Source organism: Asterias amurensis, chromosome 10, assembly GCF_032118995.1.
Source record: "Asterias amurensis chromosome 10, ASM3211899v1".
NCBI classification, from domain to species: Eukaryota; Metazoa; Echinodermata; class Asteroidea; order Forcipulatida; family Asteriidae; genus Asterias; species Asterias amurensis.
This window is the reverse complement of record NC_092657.1, coordinates 11,842,352-11,859,604: the sequence shown is the minus strand read 5'-3', so window position 1 is coordinate 11,859,604 and position 17,253 is coordinate 11,842,352. Positions and strand designations below refer to the sequence as shown.

General features: G+C 41.5%; 1 protein-coding gene across 1 annotated transcript in view; it reads left to right on the top strand.

Annotated features, from left to right (window-relative positions):
• LOC139942679 (uncharacterized) overlaps nt 1-17,253 on the top strand; it is a 164,233-nt gene that overhangs the window by 87,820 nt on the left and 59,160 nt on the right. The window contains exons 59-71 of the mRNA XM_071939494.1: nt 807-914; nt 1,783-2,031; nt 3,411-3,683; nt 3,897-3,999; nt 4,482-4,567; nt 5,487-5,570; nt 10,718-11,839; nt 12,338-12,607; nt 12,938-13,210; nt 13,597-13,869; nt 14,261-14,533; nt 15,035-15,298; nt 16,324-16,587. Of these exons, the coding sequence (XP_071795595.1) occupies nt 807-914; nt 1,783-2,031; nt 3,411-3,683; nt 3,897-3,999; nt 4,482-4,567; nt 5,487-5,570; nt 10,718-11,839; nt 12,338-12,607; nt 12,938-13,210; nt 13,597-13,869; nt 14,261-14,533; nt 15,035-15,298; nt 16,324-16,587 (3,642 nt within the window). The remainder of the gene's footprint in view (nt 1-806; nt 915-1,782; nt 2,032-3,410; nt 3,684-3,896; nt 4,000-4,481; nt 4,568-5,486; nt 5,571-10,717; nt 11,840-12,337; nt 12,608-12,937; nt 13,211-13,596; nt 13,870-14,260; nt 14,534-15,034; nt 15,299-16,323; nt 16,588-17,253) is intronic.

Sequence of the window (17,253 nt, the reverse complement as noted above, 5' to 3'; positions counted from 1 at the left end):
ATCGGTCATCGGAGTCGGGAGAAAACAACGGAAAAACCCACCCTTGTTTCCGCGCGTTTCGCCGTGTCATGACATGTGTTTAAAATAAATCCGTAATTCTCGTTAACGAGAATTTATATTGTTTTGCTGTTTTCTCAAAAAGTAAAGCATTTAATGGAATAATATTTCAAGAGAAGTCTTTCACCATTGCCTTCTGTAAACCCTGTAAGTTATTTGTAAATCTGTGAACTATTTTTTTTCCTGAACCGAAAGGGTCCAATGGCTTTAAGGATAGAATATAATGATCCACACAAGTATCACTCGAAATTGTGTGGGTTTCCTTGTACCTCGTCGACAAACACAGTCGGCCATTAATGAGAGTCAAAATTTTGACTCCAATAAATGGCCGACCGTGTTAGTTCGCAAGTAAAAGGAAAACCACACAATTTCGAGGCAAAACTGAATATTTATATTGCAAATAGTTTCAGACCTCTTAATCTATCTCAAACATTTTGTGCACAGATCATCCAATTTCCTGACTTTCAGAGCTCTATTCAACCCTCAGTGCTAGTAATGTCATCCTTCAAGGGGTCTTACTATGTAACCCATGCCCTAAGTAACTCTTAAGTCTGTCGGAAAGTCCCGAAAACACCATGAAAAGATATATGGCTTTTCATCTTGATGTACTTTTTGTTTCAACACCATTGACGTTCAAGATTCCGGTGAGCTGTGACAGTAAGAACCTTAAAAAAAAAAAACAGGGATTTAGGTATTTGATAAAGTAAATTAAATTACGTCTTTTCCTTTTCCCCAAACAATTACAATAGAGGCAGCATCCACCAAAGTAGCAACCACAGTGACGACTGAAGCAACAACCACTGATGTGCCAACCACTTATGTGACAACCACTGATGTAACTCAAACAACGCTTACAGGTGAGAGTGGGTTTTTAAAGTACAAATTGTACAGGTTGAATCTGGGTGAAGCACACATTGAATGAAGTTTTTCTACCTTTGTCAGAAAAAAACTTATCTCATCTGGTACATTTATATTATTTTACTCTTTTCTTATGTTTTTGGTTTGTTAGAGAGGGTGTTCATGTGTAAAAAAAAATTGAAACAAAACAAAGGTTTATTCGAATATTCATTGTCACATTACATGAAAGCTTAAAAAATTTAGTAGTGCATTTAAAAGCACCCAGAACACTTATCCTGAAAGAGTAGGGTTGAACCCTGGTATTTGTACTTCACACGGGGGGCACTCTAGTTCATTCTTTGGCTTACGATCTGAGTCATGAAGTACAGTTATGAGGCATCCTTGGTTTAATAATTATTCGACAAAGTTATTTCAATTTTTATTTTAATCTTGTCATTCAAATATCAATCCTTCTCCATGGTATCAAAATGGCTTGCATAAACTATTATAAAGGGTCTTTTAATTGTTTAGAGGTGATTTGCTGCAGTTTGCTGCCATTGCCAGAAACGTTTGGGTAAGAAACTTGTCTTTTGTGATAAGAGTCCATCTTAAATATTTGCCACTTAAAGGTCAAAGAAACTATGATAAAGTGTATTATTCATGGACACCGGTGCAGCTGCCAAGACTCGAACCCACTCAGGCAATATGATTACTTAAGTCTGGTGCATGAGACAGCTTGACCATGGTTAATTATAAGATGCGTTATCAATGCAACCCAAGCCCAAAATAACTATTTAGACAGTGGGAAAGTTCCCTGCTGACAAAAAGGAAAATACAAGAAATTGCAAAGATATCTGGCTTGTAATCTTGATGTATATTTCACCGCAGTTGTGCCAACCACTGCCGTGACAACCACTGAAGTGCCAACCCATATTGCGACAACCACTGAAGTGCCAACCACTGATGTAACAACCCCTGATGCGACAACTCCTGATGTGACAACCCCTGATGTGACAACTCCTGGTGTGACAACCCCTGATTTGACGACCCCTGGTGTTACAACCCAAGTTTTGACAACCCCTGGTCTGACAACCCCTGATGTTACAACCGCTGATGTAACTCAAACAATGCCTCCAGGTGAGAGTGGGCTTTAAAGTACAAATTTTACAAATAATTACAACGGGTCATGAATCTAGTTGAAGCTCACATTTAATTAAGTATTTCCTCCTTTTTAAAGAAAAAATGTATCCTCGTTGTGTTTTGGTTTGTTTAAGAGGGTGTTTATGTGTCAAAAATTAAACACACAAAAGGATTTATTTAATGTTCATTGTCACATTTCAGAGAAGCTCAAAATAAAAAGCTTAGCATTTAAAAGCACCCAAAACACTTATCTGGGTTTACCCTGGTAATTACACTCGAGTTCTTCTACTGGCATCCTTGGTTGCATAATAATTTGAAAAAGGTTATTCAAATATTTTTCTTTTCTTGTCATTCAAATATCAATCCTTCTCCATGGTATCAAAATGGCTTGCAAAAACTATTACAAAGGGTCTTTGTTTAGAGGTGATTTAGTGCTGCCACTGCCCGAAACATTTGGGTAAGCACCTTCTCTTTAATGATAGGAGTCCATGTTAAGATTTGCGACTTAAAGGTCAAAGTGTCTTATTCATGGACACCAGCTGCAAAGATTTTAACCCTCTCTGGCAATACCATTACTTGAGTCTGGTGCATGAGACAGCTTGACCTTGGCTGATTATAAGATGTGGTATCAAGTTCATTCTAGTTGAAGTGATAACATTACCTTGTCTTATAAGTCAACCAAGTATATGTACTGTTTATGCTTGAACTGCTGAAACTTGACAAATTTTACAAATTTGTCAACCACTCGAGCAGCAACAACCACTGTAAAATGCCCAAAGATCAAAGCTTAGTCCCTTACAACAATAAACAAAAATACGAGAAACCATGAAGATATGTGGCTTGTCATTTTGGTTGGACTGTTTCTTCACCCTTATGACATTTGTAAGAAGAATTATTGAATGACAAAATACATATTTACTTCCAACTCTCTGTGCAAACCCCTAAAAACCCTCATAGTGTGCTTGCCAGTGTTGCTATAGACCAACTCGTCTGATTTTTTATTTTTTGTGAAGACCACTGAATATTTTGTATGCTGACAAATAATTTCAGATCCATTTATCAATCCCCAACATATTTTGCACATATCATCCAATTTTAGATTGTATGGCATAAGATTTTGCTGACCTTATGACAATCTTCCAGAACTCTATTTAACCCTCATGGCTAGTACTGTAATCCTTCATGGGGCTATTTACAATGCAATCCAAGCCCAAAATAACTGTTAAGGATGTGAGAAAGTTCCCTGACAAATACAATAACTTGCAAAGGTATGTAGCTTGTCATCTTGATGTATATTTACCCACAGTTTGCTAATATACTTTTTTGCCAAAAGTTGAGTAGTTGCTGACCTACTTGTTTTTGTTTGTTTTTGGCAGACAATGAAGGTCCAATTGTCGTATGTCCATTGGATAAAACTACCTATGTGGATGCTTCAGTGGATTGTGACCCTGTTGATTGGTCATGTTCACCAAATGCCATTGATGTTGTTGATGCTACAGTTAATGCCGACAGTGTTGTTTGTAAAGACGATCTTGGCAATGTCGTGAATTCTGGTGGAATCTTTCTAATCGGTGAAACAACAGTGACTTGTAGAGCTTACGATACTTACCTTCATGAAGGGTTCTGTGTATTTGTCATCTCTGTAATTCGTAAGTTGTTTTTGTGAGCTGATTGATCATACTGTACTTGTGTTTAATTTATTTGTACAAAAGCTGGATTTATTTTGCAATACTTGGAGGTTTTAAACACCATTGTTTTTGATTTAAAACTGCGTTTTTCAATTTATTCTTGCTGACACAATGGAAAATAAAAGAAATTGCAAAGATATGTGGCTTGTAATCTTGATGTATATTTCACCACAGGTGTGACAACCACAGATGTGACAACCACAGATGTGAGAACCAGTGACATCGTAACTCAAACAACGATTGAATTATGTGAGTGGGTTTACAGCTATTGCAATAGGTCAGCTATATACTAATGCAAGTAATGTGTATGTTTGTGTAAGAAAAACTCCCAGGTGCCTGTGTAGATCGGGCTGGCAGTGTTTAGGTCCGGTGATGGGGTTAAATTTTGTTCGTATTTCAAAATTTGATTTGTTTCAAATACTTTTTTTTGGAAAGAGGATGAACGAACGCAAGGTATGAAAGTGCGGCTGATGATTTATGAAGGTATTAAAGCGTGGCTGATGATTTACGAAAACGTGCCAACGAAAACAACGTTGATGCCATGCGACACGAATCATGTGTGGCACCAAAACTTGGTTACATGTGTATGCTACTCAGCAACCTCGGCTCGCGCTCATCATACACAAGCTAGGAATTATTCGTATAGAATTCTGCAAATGTAGCGTGGTGAAAGGGTGGGGGGGGGGGGAGCGCAATTTTAGTTACAATGCAAATAACTGTGGCAAGCAACCTTGTGAAATCGTTGTTTTTGTCCCGTAGACTATTGCCGAAGAAAGAGAATCATTCTAAAGACATCAGAGAAATAGCAGCAGCACTAGAGCAGACATTCCTAAACAGTGCCAAAAGTAGATTGACATTAAAAACAGCATTGTTAGGTTAAATTACAAATACCAGTAAGTATTTGCACCACGGTCCAACTTTATAAAATAATGCAGTGTACCTGTAATTGAATACAGACGGAAAATAAGTGATCTCAGTTGAATCAAATGATTTCTCTTTAACGATAGAGATAATTATCTATTGAGCTGAATGTTACACATTTAATTCCTTATACTTTCCAACATTTCGCACATGTACTCATCAAGTTTATAGACAATTTTACTATGATTATCAACTAAATCCTTCAATTAAAGGAAGGGAAAAAAACGGAAGATTCTCATGCCTGGCCATAAAACCAATCCTCAAATTACTAATCGATACAATTTGCTGTTGATGAGAACACTTTTTGTAAGGGCAGAAATTAGGGGGGAAAGATCGTCCCAAATGCAAATTCACGAATTTCACTTCGCTTGTGGGCCAAGCTGCTACTTTAGCCCATCACACGCCCAATCCTAACCCTAACGCGCCAATGTACCCTTTTCTTCCTTTTCATATTCATCATTGTGATGAGGTACACTTATGAGGCATCCTTGGCTCCATAATAATTTGGCAAAAGTTATTCCAAACTTTATTACCTTCTTTTTCATGTTACGAGTCCATCTAAAGATTTGGCACTTAAAGGTCAAAGAAATTATGATAAAGTGTCTTATTCATGGAGACCGGCCGTGCAGCTACCAAGACTCGAACCCACTCTGGCAATACTATTACTTGAGTCTGGTGCATGGGACAGCTTGACCATGGCTAATTATAAAATGTGTTATCAATGCAACACAAGCCCAAAATAACTATTTAGACTATATGAGAAAGTTCCCTGCTGACAAAATGGAAAATACAAGAAATTGCAAAGATATGTGGCTTGTAATCTTGATGTATATTTCACGACAGGTGTGACAACCCCAAAAATGACAACCCCTGATATGACAACCACTGATATGACAACCACTGGTGTAACTCAAACAACGCCTACAGGTGAGAGTGGGTTTTAAAGTACACATGTTTACAATTTATTGCAACAGGTCATGAATCTCGGCAAGGCTCACATTGAATGAAGTAGTTCCTCCTTTATCAGAAAAATTAATCTCATCTGGTACATGTATATTACTTTACTATTTTCTTGTGTTTTTGGTTTGTTAGAGAGGGTGCTAATTTGTAAATAAAAAAAAGTACCGTTCTTTCGAAGATTCATTGTCACATTACAGGAAAGCTCCCTAATTTTTGTTTTAGTGCATTTAAAAGCTTGCAATCAGAGATGCAGCAACCACTTGTAGTCATCAAGTTTTTAGACAATTTTACTATGATTATCAACCAAATCCTTCAACTAAAGGAAGGGAAAAAAACCGGAAGATTCTCATGCCTGGCCATTTCTATAAAACCAATCCTCAAATTACTAATCGATACAATTTGCTGTTGATGAGAACACTTTATTTAAGGGCAAAAATTAAGGGGAAAGATCGTCCCAAATGCAATTTCACGAATTTCACTTCGCTTGTGGGCCAAGCTGCTACTTTAGCCCATCACACGACCAATCCTAACCCCAACGCGCCAATGTACCTTTTTCTTCCTTTTCATATTCATCATTGTGATGAGGTACACTTATGAGGCATCCTTGGCTCCATAATAATTTGACAAAAATTATTCCAAACTTTATTACCTTCTTTTTCATGTTAACGAGTCCATCTAAAGATTTGGCACTTAAATGTCAAGGAAATTATGTTAAAGTGTCTTATTCATGGAGACCGGCCGTGCAGCTGCCAAGACTCGAACCCACTCTGGCAATACCATTACTTGAGTGTGGTGCATGAGACAGCTTGACCATGGCTAATTATAAAATGTGTTATCAATGCAACACAAGCCCAAAATAACTATTTAGACTGTGGGAAAATTCCCTGCTGACAAAATGGAAAATACAAGATATTGCAAAGACATGTGGCTTGTAATCTTTATGTATTATTTCACGACAGGTGTGACAACCACTGATATGACCACCACTGATATGACAACCACTGATATGACAACCACTGATATGACCACCACTGATGTGACAACCACTGATGTGCCTACCACTGATATGACAACCACTGATATGACAACCACTGATATGACAACCACTGATATGACAACCACTGATATGACAACCACTGATGTGCCAACCACTGATATGAAAACCACTGATGTGCCAACGACTGTCATGACAACCACTGATGTGCCAACCACAGATGTGCCAACCACTGTCATGACAACCACTGATGTGCCAACCACTTATGTGCCAACCACTGTCGTGACAACCACTGATGTGCCAACCACTGTCGTGACATCCACTGATGTGCCAACCACTGATGTGCCAACCTCTGTCATGGCAACCACTGACGTGCCAACCACTGTCGTGACAACCACTGATGTGCCAACCACAGATGTGCCAACCACTGTCCTGACAACCACTGAAGTGCCAACCACTGATGTGCCAACCACTGTCGTGACAACCACTGGTGTGCCAACCACAGATGTGCCAACCACTGTCCTGACAACCACTGATGTGCCAACCACAGTAGGGCCAACCACTGTCCTGACAACCACTGAAGTGCCAACCACTGTTGTTACAACCACTGATGTGCCAAACACAGATGTGCCAACCACTGTCCTGACAACCACTGAAGTGCCAACCACTGTCATGAAAACCACTGATGTGCCAACCACTGTCATGGCAACCACTGATGAGCCAACCACTGATGTGCCAACCACTGTCGTGACAACCACTGATGTGCCAACCACAGATGTGCCAACCACTGTCATTACAACCACTGAAGTGCCAACCACTGATGTGCCAACCACTGTCATGACAACCACTGATGTGCCAATGACTGATGTGCCAACCACTGTCGTGACAACCACTGATGTGCCAACCACTGTCGTGATAACCACTGATGTGCCAACCACTGATGTGCCAACTACTGGTGTGCCAACCACTGATGTGCCAACCACAGATGTGCCAACCACTGTCGTGACAACCTCTGAAGTGCCAACCACTGATGTGCCAACCACTGTCGTGACAACCACTGATGTGCAAACCACTGTCGTGACAACCACTGATGTGCCAACCACTGTCATGACAACTACTGAAGTGCCTACCACTGATGTGCCAACCACTGACGTGCCAACCACTGATGTGCCAACCACTGTCGTGACAACCACTGATGTGCCATCCACAGATGTGCCAACCACTGTCATGACAACTACTGAAGTGCCTACCACTGATGTGCCAACCACTGTCATGACAACCAATGATGTGCCAACCACAGATGTGCCAACCACTGTCGTGACAACCTCTGAAGTGCCAACCACGGATGTGCCAACCACTGTCGTGACAACCAGTGATGTGCCAACCACTGTCGTGACAACCACTGATGTGCCATCCAAAGATGTGCCAACCACTGTCATGACAACCACTGATGTGCCAACCACTTATGTGCCAACCACTGTCGTGACAACCACTGATGTGCCAACCACTGTCGTGACAACCACTGATGTGCCAACCACTGATGTGCCAACCTCTGTCATGACAACCACTGAAGTGCCAACCACTGTCGTGACAACCACTGATGTGCCAACCACAGATGTACCATCCACTGAAGTACCAACCACAGATGTGCCAACCACTGATGTGCCAACCACTGTCGTGACAACCACTGATGTGCCAACCACTGTCGTGACAACCACTGATGTGCCAACCACTGTCATGACAACCACTGATGTTTCAACCACAGACGTGCCAACCACTGTCATGACAACTACTGAAGTGCCAACCACTGATGTGCCAACCACTGAAGTGCCTACCACTGATGTGCCAACCACTGACGTGCCAACCACTGATGTGCCAACCACTGTCGTGACAACCACTGATGTGCCAACCACAGATGTGCCAACCACTGTCATGACAACTACTGAAGTGCCTACCACTGATGTGCCAACCACTGTCATGACAACCAATGATGTGCCAACCACAGATGTGCCAACCACTGTCGTGACAACATCTGAAGTGCCAACCACGGATGTGCCAACCACTGTCGTGACAACCACTGATGTGCCAACCACTGTTGTGACAACCACTGATGTGCCAACCAAAGATGTGCCAACCACTGTCATGACAACCACTGATGTGCCAACCACTTATGTGCCAACCACTGTCGTGACAACCACTGATGTGCCAACCACTGTCGTGACAACCACTGATGTGCCAACCACTGATGTGCCAACCTCTGCCATGACAACCACTGAAGTGCCAACCACTGTCGTGACAACCACTGATGTGCCAACCACAGATGTACCAACCACTGAAGTACCAACCACTGATGTGCCAACCACTGTCATGACAACCTCTGATGTTTCAACCACAGAGGTGCCAACCACTGTCATGACAACTACTGAAGTGCCAACCACTGATGTGCCAACCACTGACGTGCCAACCACAGATTTACCAACCACTGATGTGCCAACCACTGGTGTGCCAACCACTGATGTGCCAACCACAGATGTGCCAACCACTGTCGTGACAACCACTGAAGTGCCAACCACGGATGTGCCAACCACTGTCGTGACAACCACTGATGTGCCAACCACTGTCGTGACAACCACTGATGTGCCAACCACAGATGTGCCAACCACTGTCATGACAACTACTGAAGTGCCTACCACTGATGTGCCAACCACTGACGTGCCAACCACTGATGTGCCAACCACTGTCGTGACAACCACTGATGTGCCAACCACAGATGTGCCAACCACTGTCATGACAACTACTGAAGTGCTTACCACTGATGTGCCAACCACTGTCATGACAACCAATGATGTGCCAACCACAGATGTGCCAACCACTGTCGTGACAACCTCTGAAGTGCCAACCATGGATGTGCCAACCACTGTCGTGACAACCACTGATGTGCCAACCACTGTCGTGACAACCACTGATGTGCCAACCAAAGATGTGCCAACCACTGTCATGACAACCACTGATGTGCCAACCACTTATGTGCCAACCACTGACGTGCCAACCACAGATGTGCCAACCACTGGTGTGCCAACCACTGATGTGCCAACCACTGATGTGCCAACCACTGTCGTGACAACCACTGATGTGCCAACCTCCGATGTGCCAACCACTGTCCTGACAACCACTGAAATGCCAACCACTGTCGTGACAACCACTGATGTGCCAACCACTGTCGTGCCAACCACTTATGTGCCAACCACTGTCGTGACAACCACTGATGTGCCAACCACTGTCGTGACAACCACTGATGTGCCAACCACAGATGTGCCAACCACTGTCATGACAACTACTGAAGTGCCTACCACTGATGTGCCAACCACTGACGTGCCAACCACTGATGTGCCAACCACTGTCGTGACAACCACTGATGTGCCAACCACAGATGTGCCAACCACTGTCATGACAACTACTGAAGTGCCTACCACTGATGTGCCAACCACTGTCATGACAACCAATAATGTGCCAACCACAGATGTGCCAACCACTGTCGTGACAACCTCTGAAGTGCCAACCATGGATGTGCCAACCACTGTCGTGACAACCACTGATGTGCCAACCACTGATGTGCCAACCACTGATGTGCCAACCACTGTCGTGACAACCACTGATGTGCCAACCTCAGATGTGCCAACCACTGTCCTGACAACCACTGAAGTGCCAACCACTGATGTGCCAACCACTGATGTGCCAACCACTGACATGACAACCACTGAAATGCCAACCACTGTCGTGACAACCACTGATGTGCCAACCACTGTCGTGCCAACCACTTATGTGCCAACCACTGTCGTGACAACCACTGATGTGCCAACCACTGTCGTGACAACCACTGATGTGCCAACCACTGATGTGCCAACCTCTGTCATGACAACCACTAAAGTGCCAACCACTGTCGTGACAACCACTGATGTGCCAACCACAGATCTACCAACCACTGAAATACCAACCACAGATGTGCCAACCACTGATGTGCCAACCACTGTCGTGACAACCACTAATGTGCCAACCACTGTCGTGACAACCACTGATGTGCCAACCACTGTCATGACAACCACTGATGTTTCAACCACAGATGTGCCAACCACTGCCATGACAACTACTGAAGTGCCAACCACTGATGTGCCAACCACTGACGTGCCAACCACAGATTTGCCAACCACTGTCGTGACAACCACTGAAGTGCCAACCACTGTCGTGACAACCACTGATGTGCCAACCACTGATGTGCCAACCACTGTCGTGACAACCACAGATGTGCCAACCACTGGTGTGCCAACCACTGATGAGCCAACCACAGATGTGCCAACCACTGTCATGACAACCACTGATGTGCCAACATCAGATGTGCCAACCACTGTCCTGACAACCACTGAAGTGCCAACCACTGATGTGCCAACCACTGATGTGCCAACCACTGTCATGACAACCACTGAAGTGCCAACCACTGTCGTGACAACCACTGATGTGCCAACCACTGTCGTGACAACCACTGATGCTCCAACCACTGTCGTGACAACCACTTATGTGCCAACCACTGTCATGACAACCACTGATGTGCTAACCACAGATGTGCCATTCACTGTCATGACAACCACTGAAGTGCCAACCACTGATGTGCCAACCACTGTCGTGCCAACCACTGATGTGCCAACCACTGTCATGACAACCACTGATGTGCCAACCACAGATGTGCCAACCACTGTCGTGACAACCACTGAAGTGCCAACCACTGTCGTCACATCCACTGAAGTGCCTACCACTGTTTTGATAACCACTGATGTGCCAAACACAGATGTGCCAACTACTGTCCTGACAACCACTGAAGTGCCAACCACTGTTGTGACAACCACTGATGTGCCAAACACAGATGTGCCAACCACTGTCCTGACAACCACTGAAGTGCCAACCACTGTCATGACAACCACTGAAGTGCAAACCACTGATGTGCCAACCACTGTCATGACAACCACTGAAGTGCAAACCACTGATGTGCCAACCACTGAAGGGCCAACCACTGATGTGCCAACCACTGATGTGCCAACCACTGATGTGCCAACCCCTGATGTGACAACCACTGGTGTGCCAACCACTGATGTGCCAACCCCTGATGTGCCAACCACTGATGTGCCAACCCCTGATGTGACAACCACTGATGGGCCGACCACTGATGTTACTTCAACAACGTCGCCTCCAGGTGAGAGTGGGTTTTAAAGTACAAGCCAAAGAAATTATGATAAAGTGTCTTATTCACGGACACCGGTGCAGCTGCCAAGACTTGAACCCACTCTGACAATACCATTACTTGAGTCTGGTGCATGAGACAGCTTTACCATGGCTGATTATAAGATGTGTTATCAATGCAACCCGAGCCCAAAATAACTATTTATTCTGTCGGAAAGTTCCCTGCTGACAAAATACCAAAAAATACAAGAATTTGCAAAGATATGTAGCTTGTAATCTTGATGTATATTTCACCAGAACCACAATCTTCCAGCACTCTATTTAACCTTCATGGCTGGTACTGTCATCCTTCAAGGGGCTTTTTACAATGCAATCCAAGCCCAAAATAACTGTTAAGGATGTGAGAAAGTTCCCTGACAAATACAATAACTTGCAAAGATATGTAGCTTGTCATCTTGATGTATATTTACCCACAGTTTGCTAATATACTTGTTTGGTTTGTTTTGGGCAGATAACGAAGGACCAGTTGTCACATGCCCAATTGATAAAACTACTAGTGCGGATCTTGGGGGGGCTGGTGCCCTTGTTGATTGGTCAGGTTCACCAGATGCCACTGACCTTGTTGATGCTACAGTTAATGCCGACAGTGTTGTTTGTAAAGACGATCTTCACAATGTCGTAACTTCTGGTGGATTTTTCCAAGCCGGAACAACAACAGTGACTTGTAGAGCTTCTGATACTGCCCTTAATGAAGGGTCCTGTGTATTTGTCATTATTGTCGGTAAGTAGTTTTTGTGAACTGATTATATTTTACTCGAGTTTGATTTTTTTGTACAAAAGCTAGATTTTACTTTCAATACTTGAGTTTTTAAATTCTTTGATTGTTTCTGATTTAAAAGAGGAATTTTCAATGATAATAATAATAATAACCTAATTTATATAGCCCTTTATACAGATATCGATACAAATGCTTTTTTTAATACATATAATTTAGTCTCATGTGAGTGGTGATGAGTTTTTTGTGTGACAGTCATTCTTATTTTTCTTTGTTCGAACATCATTTGGCAAAGGTTGAGTATTTGCTAACATACTTGTTTTGTTTTTTTGGCAGACAACGAAGCTCCAATTGTCACATGTCCGACTAATAAAACTACCAATGTGGATTCTGGAACGGCTGGTGCCATTGTTTCTTGGTCAAGATCACCATTTGCCACTGACGCTGTTGATGCTACAGTTAATGCTGACAGTGTTGTTTGTAAAGACGGTCTTGACAATGTTATGATTTCTGGTGGATTTTTCCAAGCCGGTGAAACAACAGTGACTTGTAGAGCTTTTGATACTGCCCTTAATGAAGGGTCCTGTGCGTTTGTCATCACTGTTATCGGTAAGTATTTTTTGTGAGCTGATCGTATTGTATATGTGTTTTGACTTGTTTGTAGAAAAGCTGGACTTAATCTGCAATACTTTAGTCTTTGTTTCTGATTTTAAATGGTGTTTTTTTAATTTAGTGTCAGGTAACGCTGGTATTGGTAACCTGTAATAAGTTTAGTGTGTGACAGACTCAACATTGTGATTTTATGATGTTCAAACAACATTTGCCAAAGGTTGAGTATTTGCTAACACACTTGTTTGTTTTGTTTTTGGTGGACAATGAAGCTCCAAGTGTCAAATATGTCCAAACAATGTGGATCCCTGATTTTGTGATGATTGAACATTATTTCACCACAGTTGAGTATTTGCTAATATACTTGTTTGATTTGTTTTATGCAGATAACGAAAGTCCTATTGTCACATGTCCAAGTGCTGAAACTACCAATGTGGATCTTTCTATGGCTGGTGCTCTTGTTTCTTGGTCAGTTTCCCCAGATGCCATTGATGTTGTTGATGCTACAGTTAATGCCGACAGTGTTGTTTGTGAAGACCATCTTGGCGATGTCGTAACTTCTGGTGGATTTTTTCAAGCCGGTGTAACAACAGTGACTTGTAGAGCTAGCGATAATGTCCTTAATAACGGATCCTGTGTATTTGTCATCACAGTAATCGGTAAGTAATTTTGTGAGTTGATTATATTGTACTTGTTTTTTATTTCTTTGTACAGAAGGTGGATTTATTTGCAATACTTGGGTTTTTCAATACCTTGATTGTTTCTGATTTAAAACGGCGTTTCTTAATTAAGTGTCAGGTGAATTGTGATGAGTTTTGTTTGTGACAGTCATTTTTTTTTTCTTTGTTCGAACATCATTTACCAAAGGTTGAGTAGTTGCAAACATACTTGTTTGGTTTGTTTGTGTTGGACAATGAAGCTATAATTGTCAAAATGTCCAAACAATACTACAACCAATGTGGATCCCTTAATGTGTGATGTTAAAACATTATTTGCCAATTTCCAGGTTGAGTATTTGCTAACAAACTTTTTGTTTTTTGTTTTTGGCAGACAATGTTGCTCCAAATGTAACTTGCCCAATGGATGAAACTACCAATTTGACTTCTGGAATGGCTAGTGCTTTTGTTGATTGGTCAGTTTCACCAGATGCCACTGACGCTGTTGATGCTACAGTTAATGCCGACAGTGTTGTTTGTAAAGACGGTCTTGACAATGAAGTGATTTCTGGTGGATCTTTCCAAGTCGGTGAAACAACAGTAACTTGTAGAGCCTTTGATACTGCCCTTAATGAAGGGTCCTGTGCGTTTGTCATCACTGTTATCGGTAAGTATTTTTTGTGAGCTGATCATATTGTACTTGCGTTAGGCCCATTACCAAGATTTTTTTAAGTGATGGTGGGGGGGGGGGGGGGGGGGGTTATATGAAAAAGAAAAATTCCAAAGTTGATAATAACACAAAAACTTACTTGGTAACAAGCAATGGATAGGTGTTGATAGTACAAAACATTGTGAGAAACGGCGTCCTCTGAAGTAACATAGTTTTCGAGAAATGAGTATTTTTCCACGAATCTGATTTCGAGACCTCAGAATTAGATTTTGAGGTCCCGAAATCAAGCATCTGAAAGCACACAACTTCGTGTGGCAAGGGTGTTTTTTCTTCCATTATTATCTCGCAACTTCAACGACCAATTGAGTTCAAATTTTCACAGGTTTGTTATTATGTGCATATGTTGAGATACACCAAGTGAGAAGACTGGTCTTCGACAATACCAAAGGTGTCCAGTGTCTTTAATTTAATTATTGACCAGTGTTTTCTTTCTCCAAGATATGATATCTCCGACTGTGACATGTCCGATCAGCTCAGAAACGCTTGTGCCTACTGGGTCATCAAGTGCTCAAGTCGACTGGTCTTCACAACCCTCTGCCGTTGATAGCGTTGATTGCTGCATTAGTGTTTCTTGTCGTAATTCTGTCGGTGGAGTGGTTGTTTCAGGTGGAATTTACAATGTTGGTAACAATGATGTTACATGCACAGCACAAGATTCTTCTTCTAATATTGGAATGTGTACTTTCACTGTCACCGTCAGAGGTAACATTGTCAACTTATTTTATGAATAACATTTGATTTGGTAATTTTGCTGTTTTCTTAACACTGCAAACTCCTTAAATTTTTTGTTTTAAAAACTTTCACTATTTTTTACTTTGAAAAAGAGGACTTGATTACTCTTTATAAGATCATATAATTTTTGGTTTGTTTGAGTGGTTGTTTATGTGTACAATATGAAACACATTTAATGTTTAATAGGGTATCCATTGTCATTTACATTACAGAGGCCATAATAATACATCCTTTTCGTTTTTACAAGTGTACACCTGGTATCTCCATGTAATTCCTTTCCCTAAGTGGAGCCTGAACTTAGAGGTGTTTTTTACCTTTTGTAAATCGCTTTGTTACCATGACATTGATTCCTACTCACTGTGAATGAAGATATATGTAATATAATGTATATGGAAAGGTTTGCGGTAACACCATGTAAGGACTATCTGAATTGGGATGGTTCTGAAAAGAATCTTTGGTTTCAACGTAACGTTTCAATCAATAGTCTCTGATTGTCTTCTGGAGAAATCTGGACTGATGCTGCATTTAATATAATTAAACTGTACTAGTTTAAGCCTCTATCGGTCATAAAGTTTTTGAAAAGCGAAAATTACATAGCAATGTTTTCACGAGAGTCGCATGCAGATCCGTTCTACAAGCTAAAATGATTTTTTTTTTTTTTTTTTTTTAAATGTTCAACTCATTTCTCAAAAACCACAACACTTCAGCAAAAGTTATTTTAGAGCTTTAAACCGTGCAAGCTTGTGTAAATCTGTAGACGTTTGTGTTCTGTGTTGTACAAAAAAGACCAAAACACTTTAATTTGGATCAAAAACAAACCACTGACTGCCCCAGGCAGATTAACTGCTCATCCTTGAAGAAAACTAGACAATTCAAATTCTCACACTCACTGAAAACTATGTATAAAGTTTCCAAACTCTGCAATTATTTAATGGAGCTTTGCATTATAAGTTGTTCTCTTTAATATAATTATTGATCTGTTTTCTTTCTATAAGATTTGATACCTCCGACTGTGACGTGTCCAATCAGCTCAGAAACGTTTGTGTTTCCGGGGACACCAAGTGCTCAAGTAGACTGGTCTCCACAACCCTCTGCCGTTGATAACATTGATTGCTGCATTAGTGTTTCTTGCCGTAATTCTGTCGGTGGAGTGGTTGTTTCAGGTGGAACTTTCAATGTTGGTGATAATGAGTTGACATGCACAGCACAAGATTCTGTCTCTAATCAAGGAAGATGTACTTTCACTGTCAGCGTCAAAGGTAACACAGACAACTTGTTTTATCATCCCCTGTCAGAAGTTGCTTGTCGTGGCTCTGCGATTAACAGCACCAAACTCAAGCTCTGGTGTTTCTGATCAGCATAAGTGTGGGTTGGCACTTATGTCATTGAGCAAGGTGCTTTAACGTAGTTGCTTTGTCCTACGAATGGGACATTAAGCCTTAGGTCATGTGTACTATAGGATAGTAAGACAAAACAGAACACTTGTCCTTGAAGAGTAGGGGTGAACCCCGGTATTACTAGATCCCATAATCAAGCACTCAAGTTTACAGCTGTTCCTCAGGCTTGCGAGCTATAGTGATGAGGTTCACTTGTGAGGCATCCTTATTACCTTACCGTATAATCATATCATAATGATTAAAATATGAGATAGGATTATTCTGAAGGTGATGATGATCTTGCCATTCAAATAGTCATGCCTGTTTATGAAAAAAACACTTGTTATTGCAAGGTTGTTGTTTTTCTCAAGACTGGGAATTCCCAATTTTTTTATTGTTTTTTTTCACCCTTTTTTCAGGAGAAAAGGAATTGGTTACATTTTATAAGATCAATGGTATTTGGTATTTCCTTTTCCAAAAACTCTCAAATCTTTAAGATTGACTACTTCTGTTTTTAATTTGTTTAATATTTGCTGTAATATTTTGTTT